The following is a 14,856-nucleotide window of genomic DNA, read 5'->3' as shown; positions in this document are numbered from 1 at the left end:
CAGATGGGCAGCCAGAGTGCTCATCCCATCTTCCCTCTCTGACAACATATAAAGTATTCTGTTTTAATTCTCATTTCTCTGTTTCTGACTTTTACTAGTTGTAGTGCCTGACCCCAAATTCATCCCACAACTTAACATGAAAATGTCCCTTTCTGTCTAGTGTTAATGTCACCCTTGATCCATCCTGCTCACATAGATAGCTGTTTCTCTAGCTGTTTACTCTGCATGATTCTTAGTCCCTATGACCTTTGGTAACCCAGTTACCCATTGTGGATCCCTGTCCACTCTAACCATTAATCTAGGGGCTCAGTATAGGCGGAACCGCACCTTTGGTTCATATATAGCGCTCCTCTTGCGCTGGGCATTTTTGAGGGTCTCTTACCCTTCATTCCCTTACTTAATTCAATGCCCATAATGACTGGCCAGTCTTCTCTCTTCTCTACGTGTGCCTATACCCTCTTGCCTCTAAACTACTTTATCTAGCAGATTTACTACATATACCTGTGAACAGCACTATTCTTCCCTTTCTTATCTATAACACTCCAATGGACAATAGACAGGGACAACATAACATATAACCACCAATCAATACAGTTCGATTAAGGGGAGTAAAATAGGTACCCTTTGTCCCGAAAATGCCTTACCGATCAAGGAAGTCTGATAACTCAAATGTAAGCAAAAGGCTTACCTCAGCCGGCTGATTATCAGAAATTCCCAGATCGTCTCAAGCTCCTCGTTTCGGATACTCAGGGTCACCTGGAATCCCCTCCTAAGGCAAAGCTCGCCATGCTGACTCAGTTAAATTGATGATAGGCAACTCCTATCCTCATATTGATTAGTGGTTCCAAATTAATAATAACTACTGCAGTAGGGAACAGACACAAAAGATACGCTCAGCATCTTTCCAAATTACTGTTCTGCTTTATTATGACGCAATTGAAGGTTTTTATGCACATGATTACGTAGGTATCACATTAATATTACAATTGTACGTTTATGGTAACAAGGGGAGTTACATAGGCAGGCTTATTCTAATCAGGACTCGAAAGAATGTAAACATTTACTGAAAACATTATTAGTGCCGTGTGCACAGTGAGGGCAGTGTGCAATACATACAAAATACAATACAATTATATACAGAACTTACAAATTTCCATGACAGTCGTCAATGATTTTCATAATCGATTAATTGGCCAGCCGATTAGTTGGCCTGCATAAAGAATGCATTATTTGTTTACATATCAGGAAATACAATGCAGCACACATACAGCTCAGTACGCCATCCATACATGTCAATAAGTGCCTGAGAACTTCTAAATGTGTGAGGCGCAATGCCTCATGGGACATGTAGTTCTGGGCAAGAAGTGAGTGGTTCTAAAGGCAAAAGATTTATTTACCTTGCTATAGGGGCGCACTATACTACACTTTGCAGATTGCTATTGGGGCACTCTGAAGGCAGGAGGAGCCAGAAGTGTCAGTGGGGAACCCTAGAAGAGGAAAATCAGGGCTGCTCTGTGCAAAACCATTACACAGCGCAGGTAAGTATAACATGTTTGTTGTTTTAAAAAAATCACTTTAAAGACTCTGTGCAGGGAAGATCAGCCTCTGTACCCAGAGAAGGTGAAGGCTGATAGACTGGAGGTAATAGAAGGCATTACAAATTACATTTAAAGTAAACTTTTACCAGTATTGTGCATTATATTTAAAATGATCATATCCATGAAAAAATAAAAAAAGGCTCAGCTTTTAGCACTACTTTAATATAAAAGATTTATATCTCCCTTCCCCCCTTCATATAGCTTCACGTCTGACTCCTAGTTATAATGCCCATATATCCTACTTCTAGGTGTATTTATTATTATATATGATATAAGTAATATATATATTATTACTGTCACTGTTTCACAATCTGAGTCTGATGACGTTTACCAGATTCAACCTCTAATCGTATATACAGTATATCTCTTCTGCTTAGGTGTGCGCAACCTATTGCATTAGGGTGCGCACCTCAAAGCTCAAACACAAATGTGCGCGTGACATATTTACCAGCCTCTTCCCCACTCTTCATCCTGAAACAATGGGGGGAGGGGGGAGCAAAGGGGGACCAGGGCAGCAGAAAGAAAAGGGACAGGGGGAGTGGAGGGGGTGGCATATATTGGTACCGATCCCACCCCCCACTGTCCAGGTTCTTGGGGTCGGCGAGGAAGGATTGCGGTTTACCTTTCACCTTCCCGCGATCAACAGGTAGATCTCGACTGAGGGGTTGCCAGCCCCAGGATTAGGGTGTGCCCAGGCACACCTGGCACACCCCTTGCGCACGCCTATGCTCTTCTGTCTTTTATTCTCAGAGTGGATTAGATATTTTGCTCCCTAACCATATAGTGGGTTATTTATATTTACCACTGCATAGAGATATTAAAGAATAAAATGCCTTTTTTTTAAACTTTACATATTAACTAAATTGTACACCACACTTTTTTTAAGGTTATTATCTGATTAATCGAAACAATAATCGGCCAACTAATCGATTATGAAAATAATCGTTAGTTGCAGCCCTAGTAATGATAATCATCCAGAACAAAGGTCAGCTGCAAGACTTGCAGGTATACACAAATTAAACATTTTCATTGTCAGAGGAATTAAGGGATAAATGCTGGAGTTTATTCATGGTTCTATCTGAGGCGCGCTTCTTGGTTTCTGGATTCCTGCGTTTTTTCTCTTGGTCTTTTTCGTCATACATAGGATAGCGTGACCCATGCAGCTTGAAAGAGGGTTTCTGTTTATTCTTTACATAAGTCACTCCGGGTGTATCTAGGTTGGTCTCCCCTGGATCTGAGGGCACCTCCCAGTCATCCTCGCCCGTCTTTACCATAGTAGTAGCTGAATTGTGATCTTGGTAGGCCTCCTGATTATCTTCATATTGTGGAAGTTGGTTTTGCTGCTCTGGTTCTGCAACAAAAAGCCACAAAAGTTCAACCTGATGATTCAGAAACTTGATGTAAAAGATTTGTTTTAAAATTGGTACTTGAGTTCGAATGTTTGTACCATTCCAGAGATATTTTATATTGGATTTACATTTGTTACAAAGATGGCAGTAAACTTGTTTTTTATTTTTAAAGCAACCTAATACAAAAATGTAATTTCTAGTTTTGAAGGGAGATGTGAAGGAATAGAATACCTGTCAGGTATATGTGCTCTGGACTGTGTCCCCATTATGGAGGTTCACTCTCTCTAAGGGGTTGACGTACTAAAGGCAAATAGGCTGCACAGTCAGGGGCGGATCCAGGGGGGGGGCAACAGGGCAATGAGTGACATCTTTGAGTCAATCACGTCGGACTCGGAGTCTCAGACTCAGAGCCGACGTGACCGTGACAGGAGCTGCCTGGAGCGGAGGAGCCTACCTAAGTGTAGTCTTTCCTGGTCTGATAGGCAGTTGTTGCTGCAGTCTGGCACTGTGTGGCAGAGGCCAGCAATCTTCCTCCTCCGCACCGCCCATGAGTGTATTGGCCGTCCCACCAGCAGCACCTCCTCCATCTTGTCCATACAGTCACTCACACTGACTGCAGGACTCCGCCCCTGGTGAGTGTTGGCTCCACCCACCTCCTCCCTCCATCTTGTCCACCTTGCAGTCTGCAGAGCGGCGTGGATACAAGAAGTAGAAGGCTGCGGACACTGACAGTGAAATTACTGGACCCAACCAACTGGACTCCATTTCTCCTGCATGGGAGCCCCTCCCCCCACCAGAGCACCAAATTAATTGACTTAGCCTCACCGAGGCGACCTGCACATGACTTCCACGGCGACTTGCAAAACGACTTCTGTATAGAAGTCTATGCAAGTCGCCTCAAGTCGCCCCCAAAGTAGTACAGGAACCTTTTTCTAAGTCGGAGCGACTTGCGTCGCTCCTATTAGAACGGTTCCATTGTACAGAACGGGAGGCGACTTGTCAGGCGGCTAGGTCGCCTGACAAGTCGTCCCTGTGTGAACCGGCACTGAAAGTGAGTAAAAAAAATAAAAAAAGAATTAATTCATGTGTCAAGTCAAAAAGCAAAATACATGTGTGGCATTATGTATGAAAAAAAAATGCCCCTTTAGTCTTGACTTGTTCTATCTCAACCCCTTCAGCTCCAGAACCTTTACCCCCCCTTATGACCAGGCCATTTTTTGCGATACTGCGCTGCGTTGCTTTAACTGACTGACAATTGCGCGGTCGTGCGACGTTGTAACCCAAGTAAAATTGACATCCTTTTTTTTCCCACAAATAGAGCTTTCTTTTGGTGGTATTTGATTACCTCTGCGGTTTTTATTTTTTGCAATATAAACAGAATAAGAGCGTCAATTTTGAAAAAAAAAAAGCATTATTTTTTGCTTTTTGCTATAAAAAAAGTCTTAATTGGTTTAGGCGGATCTGCATTCTACTACATATTTTTGGTAAAAGAAAAATCCCAATAAGTGTATATTGATTAAAGCAGCGCTTCTCATCGCACATTATTCATGAGCTGAGGGGCGGGCCTACAGACACTGAACGTCATCCAGCCATCCAAGGCGTGGTCTGAGAGCTACAGGCCCCCTTTTTTATTGGCTGCCCAGTATGAGGGAGTTATGAATATGCAATAAGCCGGCCCCTGGTTGAAAGAACCAGGAAGCGGCTGTGGTCCAGGCGCCTCCCGCGGAACACGGATCGGGGGAGACACAGGACAGGAACCCCTGGGAGCATTCCCTCCACATTGGTGTCCCCGTTGCTGCGGACCATCTGTTTGGCGAGGAGAGCGGGAGAACAGCCTAAGGAACCTATTGTGGATCATCTCCACTACTAAGCCTGTATTGACCCCCCTGAATAAGGGCAGTCGCAGGTTTTCTGGTAAGCCTCCAATTTTACCATCTGGTGGTGGGCTGCACTAGCGGTGGATCATGCAATCCCGAACCCTGCAATAATATCAATTTTTTGGGATTTAAATATTTTTTGGATTTATTTCTTCACTTATGACACTTACGAACTTTATTTTACTTTTTTGCACTTATGAATTTTATATTTTTCAATTTGCGCTGGTGTTTGCTTTTTGTATACACCCCTCTAGGGTATGGACTCACGTTAACATTTATCACTATATATGTGATTTTTCACTATTTTGTATTTATTATATGATGGAATAAGTTTAGGAAATGATCTAATAATTCACATGTGCTTATAACATATATGTTGATTATATCACTAGTCCAGCGCTACACTGTTTGTTTTGATATAAGTGTATATTGATTGATTTGCTCAAAATTTATAGCGTCTACAAACTATGGGAAAGATTTATGGCATTTTTATTTATATATTTTTTACTAGTAATGGCGGTGATCAGTGATTTTTAGCAGGACTGTAACATTGCAGTGGACGGATCAGACACCTAACTGACTAAAAATATGTACTGTCACTGTACTAATGACATTGACTGTGAAGGGTTTAACATCAGGGGTGATCAAAGGGTTAACTGTGTCCCTAGAGGGTGCTTGCTAACTGTGTGGGGGATGGATTCACTAGATGAACAGAGTAATCCGTGTTTCTGGTTAGCAGAAAAACAAGATCACTCTGTTCATCTCTGACAGAACAATGGTCTGCCTTGTTTACATCTTCAGATCACTGTTCTATCTCTGTGGGGAGCGAGACAGCCAGACCTGCTGATTAGCTACCCCCTGGCCAATCAGCGCACGCGCCTTAGCTGGCTATTGTACGAAATGGCGTACGTGGTGAATGGCGTTACTGTGATACCTCTATCTACACCTCCCCTACTGTTAATACTATAAGGCGCGCACTTTTTGTTGCCCGTAGACAGATTGCTCTTAAGTGGACCTCTCCACATCCACTGACTGTGTCCGATTGGATTGTAGATCTCAATAGGATCATTCTCTTTGAAAAGCATACATATTCCCTAAGGAACTCCCTGAATAAGTTTGATGTTATCTGGTCTAGATGGCTTCAATCTATGACTTAGGTATCATGTCAACCAATGGGTACTGTGTACTTTTTAATACTGGATTTTATTATTCTTTTTTCGTGTGTCATATGCACTCCGAGTGAGCGGGGGGATGGTGGGGTTTGTTGAAGGGGGGTGGTCTGGGTTTTTTATTTGGGTTTTGGTTTGGTGTGATTTTTATTTTTGTGGTTTTGTCTGTATTGTGTCAATGTTGTTTTCATATAAAATAATAAAAAGGATTTGATTTAAAAAGTAATTCAGATGGAATTGGAAATGAATTTGAAAACAATTTTGAAATGTAAACATATCGCTGATTTCCGTCAAAAACAGTGTATTAGAATATAGTCGTCTTATAAAATTTAAACTTCAAAAAGAATAGAATAGAATAAAAAAGAATAGAATAGAAAATAAAATAATAGAATAGAAATAAAAGGAATAGAAACAAAAAGAAAAGAATAGAATAGAAAAGAAAATAATTAATTAGAAAATAGAAGAGAATAGAAAAAAATAGAGTTAAATTAAATAGAATAAAATAGAATATAAGCATATTCTGAAATTTGAATAGAATAAAATAGAAAGAATATAGCCATCTTCTGAAATTCACATTTCAAATTTCAAAAGAAATGGAACCAGATATTCTTCACAATGACTTTGGATTGATTCAATAAATAATTTAAACACATTTCGTTATTAATGCAACAAAATAAAACAAGCATCTGTGCCCCGTTGGGGAGTTTTCCCTTCACTTCCTGTCCCATAGCTAAACAGGAAGTGAGAGGAAATCCCTGTAAATTAAAGGAAATTCCTTGGGGAACCAGAATTAGTGGCCCCATTAAAAGATTTCCCCTCTATTACTTTTCTGGGGACAACCCAAATTTTGGGATTTTTTTTTACTTCCAATAATAATGGTAAACAGGACCAATAAAGAGGGTGACTCTCATTAATCGGGACACAGACAGCAATAAAAACTAATCCCTTTCCACTCTATCCAAAACTAAAAAAAAAAGTTTTTCCTTTAGTTATACTTTAACAAATCAATTCTGCACATCTTTGCTGCTCACTCTGCAAGCAAATTTGCCCCAGAGTTGAGTAAATGAGGTGAAGCTCTGCTGACTTCCATCATTCAATCATGTGCAAGCAAAAACATTTTTTTTTCCAACACGTGATTGGTTAATCTTTCCAAATGGAAACTTTCCACATTCACTAAGCTCTGGGGTAAATTTCCTTGCAAAGTGAACAATGAATTTGCCTTTAAAAAGATCTACCCCTGCATAGGCATGTGCATGGGGGTGTGCTGGAGGCGCCTGGGCACACCCTAATCACCCCAAAGGTATTAGTGTAGCCGTGCCCGCTTCCACCTTCTATGTGTTTATCTTTCTCGCTCCCCTGTGCCCCTGGAGCTGTTGCTGTACAAAGTGGCTGTTCTTGGTAGTGACAGGGCAGTTTTTGTTTCCTCCCGCACAGCTTTGTTGCTGGAGGGTAAGCCGAGCTCCGCTGCCTGCTCTCTCTTGCTGCTACCTCTGCACAGGGGACAAACAGGACAGCCTGTATGTCTGCTCCCTCCTCCCATCTCTCTACCGAGAGCAGCAGTGTAACACAGGGGAGAGAACAGAGCACAGTGCATCTCCCTCCACCTCCTTCCCTCTCCTGTATGATGTATGGCAAAGGATTAAAGAAAAGTAGTAGTAGTCCAGAGGGGCAGGAGTGCTGTGAAAATTCATGGAGCTGCAGACTCTAATGGCCACTGCGATTCTGCCCACGATTGCAAATTGTGAATGGAGCATAACGTTGAAGCCAGTGGGTGAGGACCTGATACCAAGGGTTGAGAGGTTGAGCTGCTGTGGATGTTTCATGTGTGTGGTAACCTGGAGCAGTGCATACCCAATGCTGGGTATCTGTGCCACACCAGGGCCCACAGAACTGGATCACTGAGTGTTGTTTGGCCACACCGGAAACCAAAGCTGGAGGGACCTGTTGCCGTGTGGACCTACTGCCTGGGTGAGTCAGTGAGGAAAAGATCACGAGGACCAGGAATTGCAGAACCTACTGAGCTGACCGCCAAGCCAGCGGGACCTAATTAGTCGCCTGCCAGGAGTGGCAATGCTGAACTACATACATTATTTTAACCTCGCATGTGTTTAAGCTTTGAGGGTTCACACCCTAATGCAAAAGGCAGCACACACCTATGAACCCCTAGCTGTCCTGGTGGCCACTACTACAAGGACTGATGTTAAGGGAAATACTACAAAATAATGTAAAACCAAATTTAAGGTATATACAGTTAATCATGAATATTGATCTTAGAATTATTGCCCTCACTATAATGTTCATGGCGATACCTCCCATGTGTGATGTAATCACTTTTTTTACATACATGTGCGGCACCTATGAGAACATTTGCATTTATGTGTATGCCCGGGGTTGGGGGTTGGTAACAGGCATGCTTTTACATTTTTTTATTTACTTTTTTATTTTATTTAAATGTATTTTTTTTTACATGTTTTATTTGACTTATTTTTTCATTTCAATTTATTACTATCACAACGGGAATAACAGGCCTCCTATATGATAGCTTTGGGCAGGTGACAGGTCCTCTTTATGGAGACATTAGTGGTCTATTAGACCTCTGATATCTTCCCTGCCCTCCAAAACAAGTACAGATGGTGCTTGGTTAGCTACTTCCCTGGCTGTAGCAGTCAGGGGATCACAGCTCTGAAACAGAAAGTGATGAAATAATCGTAACTTTTGGCTTCATTAGTCACAGATGAGATTTGAGAATAGATGTTCCTCATCTCCTGTGTTTAGCTATCCTGCCCATTTACCATGGTCCCAGGCTCCCCGGGTGGCTGGTGTTGGCCCTTCCCATTACAGCTGATCTCCGGCTGTAAAAATTGTACCAAGCTCATGGCTGCAACTTGTTATAACCACTTGCTGCCAGGAGGTTTATGAATGTTCAGCGGTAAGTGGTTAGTGATATAACTTCTTTTCCCTCTTCTCTTATTGCAGTGTATGTGGTACTCACCGGTGACTTGCAGAGCTCCTGTACTCCTCTCTTTTGGTTCCTCCAGGCTGGGATTTTTCACCCTGCAGATATATTCCACACCCTGATCTCTCTCCAGAGAGGGGGAGAAGGTCACACATGATCTACATCTATAGGGCTCATCATTCTGTCTCTCTAGTGGAATATTGGTGACTCCGTACACCTCATCTGAGGTCACAGGATACATTTCTCTGGATTGCTCGTCTTTTATTATTATTATACAAGATTTATATAGCGCCAACGGTTTACATAGCGCTTTACAAATTGAGGGTAGACAGTACAAATACAATACACTTTAATACAGTAGGAATCAGAGGGCTTATGAACTGCATCACCTTCACAGCATCCAGGAAGTATTTTGTTACTGCACACTGTATGGTGGCTTCTTCACCGATCTCCACCTGTGGCCTCCAAGGAAAATCTACACAATTGTACACAATGTATATAGCACACCGCACATAGAACCAAGAAAGTAAAGTCTTGAAACATATTTTGTATTCCCTAACAGCTGGAAATGGAAGGATAACTAAACCCAGGAACAAAATGCAATATGTTACAACCCTTATATATGGTGGCTGCATTAGTTTTCTTTTTTAACTACTTCAGACCCAGAAGAATTTGTCCCCTTCCTGACCAGGCCATATTTTGAGATACGGCAGTGCGTCGCTTTATGTCCTTTTTTTCCCACAAATAGAGCTTTCTTTTGGTGATATCTGATCACTTCTGCGTTTTTTATTTTTTACGCTACAAACAAAAAAAGAGCGACAATTTTGAAAAAAAACACAATATTTTTTACTTTTTGCTATAATAAATATCCCCAACATTTAAAAAAAAAATGTACCAATTTATCAGGCCGATATATATTCTACATATTTTTGGTCAAAAAAAAAATCACAATAAGCGCATATTGATTGGTTTGCGCAAATTTATAGCGTCTACAAAATAGGGGATAGATTTACGTAATTTTTGTTATTATTTTTTTTATACTAGTAATGGTGGCGATCTGCGATTTTTATCGGGACTGCGACATTGCAGCCGATAGATCGGACACTTTTGACACTTTTATGGGACTATTGACATTTATACAGCGATCAGAGCTAAAAATAGCCATTGATTACTGTATAAATGTCACTGGCAGGGAATGGGTTAACACTAGGGGGCGATCAAGTGGTTAGCTGTGTTCCCTAGGTGTATTTCTAACTGTGGGGGGATGGGACTTACTGGAGGGAGGAGACGGATTGTTGTTCCTACTTAGAGACGGCCGCCCTATATTGTGACATGTCGACGACAGGGGGGGGTGGGGTGGGGGGGGTGTCGGTCAGTAGGATTACCAGTTGAAAATAAAGTAAAAGAAGCTTAAAAAAAGGAAACAAGTACAGACACCAAACTGATGACTAGTAATCTGCAAAATATAAAATTTTTGGTTTTGGGTGTAGATACACTTTAAACATAAATGCATAGCTTTTAGTTCTTTACTATTTAAAATTGGAACGTAAACTGACACTTCTGAGAAGTCATTGCTGTAGAAGTGTAGTTGTAGTTTCAGCTTGGGGATCATAATACAAATTAGGGTTGCACCAATGCCGGTCAAGTACTCACTGCTGCCGAGTACTGATACCATTGTGGTGTGTTTCGAGGCCATACAAAATGAATGGGCTCAAATCGCACTGCAAGGAATCGAATGCGAAATCACAAGCAGTTTCCCGCACTGCTGCTGTGTGAATCTACTGAAACCACTATGACAAGCCTGGGTTCACACAAGAAAGGTGCGGGAAACCGCATGTGATTTCGCATTCGATTCCGCATTCGATTCCTTGCAGTGCCATTTGAGGCAATTCATTTTGTATGGCCTCGAATCGCACCTTAAAGGCATCTGTTTTTGGTATCGGAACATTTTCACAAGTACGAGTATGGTATCGGTGCAAGCCTAACACAAATATATACATTTAAATTATCATGAGGTTCTCCAAACCTCCAGAAGTCATCTGATCCAGAGATTATCCATGCTCTTGTGTTGAGTAGTTCTTATAGGTTTATAAATAATTATGTGCAGCGCAAAAAAAAGGAAACAATAAATGAATAGTGTATAAAGTATCTAAATTAAAGTCCATACAGATACAAATACAAATAAAAAATTCTTCTGGTTACATCCAGGACAATCGCTTGTCAGCAGCTGTGATAAGTAAAACCATGAGGATGCCGTTACCAGATCAGATGGACCCCTTAATTACAGGGGGTCTTTGAGGCGTGAATGGACCACTGGCACACTGCTCAGCTGGATGTCATCTGCAGGAGGCAATCATCTGATGTCCCGGGATCCGGAGCGGGCTGAGAGATCCGTGCAGATCAGGTGGACCACTTAATTATAGGGGGTCTTTAAGGCATAAATGGACCACTGTCACACTGCTTTGCGGGAAGAGGTCATCTGATATCCCGGAATCCGGAACAGGCTGAGAGATCCGTGCTTCGATGGCAGAATCAGCGGAAAAGTTCCCCAATGAAAGGAATGAGAAAGGAATCTAAGAGCGATCCGTTTGCAAAGTCTTTCCCAAAAAAATTTATTTAAAACACATGAGGGTTAAAAGCGCTCAGCTGAGAAAACTTTCCAGCGCTCAATGGGGACATCATCCCAGGACACAGTAAAATTTTAAAAAATAATAAAAACTAAGTAAAACTTATAATGCTAATATACATCCCAAAGATAGGATCCCAGAAATAGGATTCTGTATATGCACAGTCTATATATAGGGGTACTGAAAAATCACTATAAGACATTTGTCTTAAAATAAAATAAATACTTAAAACACCACCCGCAGCCATCTCTTACAATGAATCAGATCATTATTCACATTCTGAGCAGAATTCTCATTATGTTAATTATGATCAACAATATGCCAGGACTCCCATTGCGTTACAAAATAGATTCGCTCCTCTTTCCCAGGACAATGCATAGTATCAGAATCATTTTTTAGGGAACCCCCAACCCCAATGGCCGGATCAAGGAGAATTTACCCCGACCGGAAACAGACAGGGTGGAAAACGAAGACAAAGAGAGGGAGAAGAGCTGGACGAAAAACAAAAAAGATTAAAATGCCACTAGGTAGGGGCATATTTAATATCAGTGGGGTAGATCTGTCTGAAGACGAATTACGAGTGTTGGACAAGGGTTTAAAATTTGCCCCAGCCTGCAACCTCAGTGAATTTAAAACTTATATCAGTCTGCAAAAGTTTGTTAGAACTTTAAACATTAGGAGATATTTTCTCTCTAAACCTGGGGAAAGGTCAGTTTGCGGCCCGCCCAATATGAATGTAGGCACACACTCAAATTTAGCCAATAAATCAGTTTTTAACCCTCTAAAAAGTGATCATAGACATGTAGAGGTCTTTAAAAATATGGTGGCTAGTGATTTAGAGGACCTAAAAGTGAGAAAAGTTGGGGACCCCTCCTTTCTCAAAAAGGGAATTAACTTACTGGAAAAAAACAAAAATGTAGTGATCCGACCCGCCGACAAGGGGGGTGGGTTAGTGGTCATGAGCAAATCCTACTATCAAGGAGAAATGGATCGATTACTAGCTGATAGAAAAACGTACCAGATTCTTAGTACAGATCCTGTTCTCCAGTTCAAGAATGAATTGGAGGTCCTTATCACTTCAGGAAAAACTACTGGAGTGTTGAATAAAAAGGAAGCATCCTATCTGAACCCAAGTGCTTGCAGGAGACTGATTATATACTTTTTACCTAAAATCCACAAGGATCCCCAGGCTCCGCCGGGGAGACCCATTGTGAATGGTATAGACTCGGTCTCCGAACGCTTGGGTCAGTATATCGATTACTTTTTGAAGCCTCTGGTTACTACCACCACAGCCTTCCTGAAGGATACTAAGCATATTATTAACATTGTGGAAAACCTAACCTTCAGTAAAAATAGTTTATTGGTGACAGCCGATGTTGGCTCACTTTACACCATCATCCGCTCTGTTCAATGGGCGTTGGATAAGTCCAACCTTTCCCCCCAACTTTGTAATTTTATTGTGAGAGCACTAGAGTTTTGCCTAGCTAGGAATTACTTTTGGTACGGGGGTAAATTCTTTTTACAAATCCTCGGTGTAGCCATGGGCGCTCGTTTTGCGCAGAGTGTTGCCAACTTGTTCATGGCACACTGGGAGGAGGAATGTGTCTTTGGTAGCAGACCTGCTCAGTTGATCTGCTACCAAAGATATATAGATGACCTGTTCATGATTTGGGATGGAGACTCACTTAGTCTCCAGTTATTTATGTCCAGGCTTAATGGCAATACTAAGAATATCCATTTGTCTTGGAATGCTGATGCCAGGAGCATAGCTTTTCTAGACCTGGAGATTTTTAATCATGAAGGTGCCTATAGAACTCGCAATTACTGTAAACCAACTGACAGGAATGGGTATATCCCTCTGGACAGTTGCCATCACAACACATGGCTAATGAATATTCCTAGAGGGCAGTTCATTCGCCTATGGCGTAACTGCTTTCTAGGACAGTGATTATTATTCTCAAGCCAATATCATGGCAGAAAAATTTGTACAGAAGGGCTACACGCAAACTCTCATTACGGATGAAATATTGAAAGTAGGCTCCCTCGATAGATCCACTCTGGTAGGAGTCTCTACTAGGAATAAAAATGGGACCCAGGAGGACTCCCAATTTAGGATAATCCTTGATTATAATATTCAGTATAAGAAAATAGAGAAAATTATTTTAAAACATTGGGATATCCTGAAAAAGACAATATCCTGGGACCCACTCTCCCATTACGCCCGAGATTTATCTATAGACGCCCACCCACCTTACGAGATCTATTAGCCCCGGATGTAGTGGACCCCCCTGTTATTAAAGAAAACCGCATCTTTAATTTTATGTCTGGTTTCTACGCATGCGGAAAATGCCCAGCATGCAGGCACTGTAAATTTAATAATAAGAGGAAGAAGGATTTTTCTGCCAATGCCACCGGTAAAACTTATCAAAAATAAAAAAATCTTATTACATGCGACACTGTTGGCGTAGTATACATGCTGCAGTGTGAATGTGGCCTCCAGTACGTGGGGCGAACTTCGAGACCAATGGGGGTCCACATCTCAGAGCATGTTAATAACATTAAACGAGGCCTCAAAACTCACTCTGTCTCTAAACACTTAAGATTGTGCCATAACAGGGACCCAAAAAAATTGGTATTTTGGGGTATAGAAAAAGTTACGAAACATTGGAGGGGGGGTAATTTTATCAGGCAACTTAGTCAAAGAGAATCCTTCTGGATACATGAAACCAGGGTGTCAGTCCCCAGAGGACTAAATGTTGAGTTCGATCTTAATTGTTTTATTTCTAATAAATGATCGAACGTAATCTGGTTTTAAAATTACTGATTAATTTCTTATTTCCAGTTGTTGAGCTGTGGAATCTTATTTTTTTATTCACCTATATGCTAGTGCTATGTGGTTGCAATGTGGTTTTAAAAAAAAAAATTCTAATTCATTGTAAGAGATGGCTGCGGGTGGTGTTTTAAGTATTTATTTTATTTGTCTTATAATGATTTTTCAGTACCCCTATATATAGACCGTGCATATACAGAATCCTATTTCTGGGATCCTATCTTTGGGATGTATATTAGCATTATAAGTTTTACTTAGTTTTTATTATTTTTTAAAATTTTACTGTGTCCTGGGATAATGTCCCCAGTTTTCTCAGCTTCTGTTTCCGGTGCTCTGTCACTCCCGTTGGTTATTCAGTTAGAGTATATAAGTCTCTGGGTGATGGGCGTGCTCTACCCTTGCTGATGAAGTCCCCAGTGACGTAACGCCGCCTACGGGGTGGAGTATTAC

At 41.3% G+C, this 14,856-nt stretch overlaps 1 protein-coding gene across 1 annotated transcript in view; it reads right to left on the bottom strand.

Moving 5' to 3' along the window:
• Window positions 1–901: 901 nt before the first annotated feature.
• LOC141147991 (uncharacterized) overlaps window positions 902–14,856 on the bottom strand; it is a 58,367-nt gene continuing 44,412 nt past the window's right edge. The window contains exon 8 of the mRNA XM_073635147.1: window positions 902–2,949. Within this exon, the coding sequence (XP_073491248.1) occupies window positions 2,615–2,949 (335 nt within the window). The 3' untranslated portion in view covers window positions 902–2,614. The remainder of the gene's footprint in view (window positions 2,950–14,856) is intronic.

This window comes from Aquarana catesbeiana, linkage group LG06 (genome assembly GCF_042186555.1).
Source record: "Aquarana catesbeiana isolate 2022-GZ linkage group LG06, ASM4218655v1, whole genome shotgun sequence".
NCBI classification, from domain to species: domain Eukaryota; kingdom Metazoa; phylum Chordata; class Amphibia; order Anura; family Ranidae; genus Aquarana; species Aquarana catesbeiana.
Note: the sequence above shows the minus strand (reverse complement) of the source record. Positions and strands in the feature narration are given on the sequence as shown.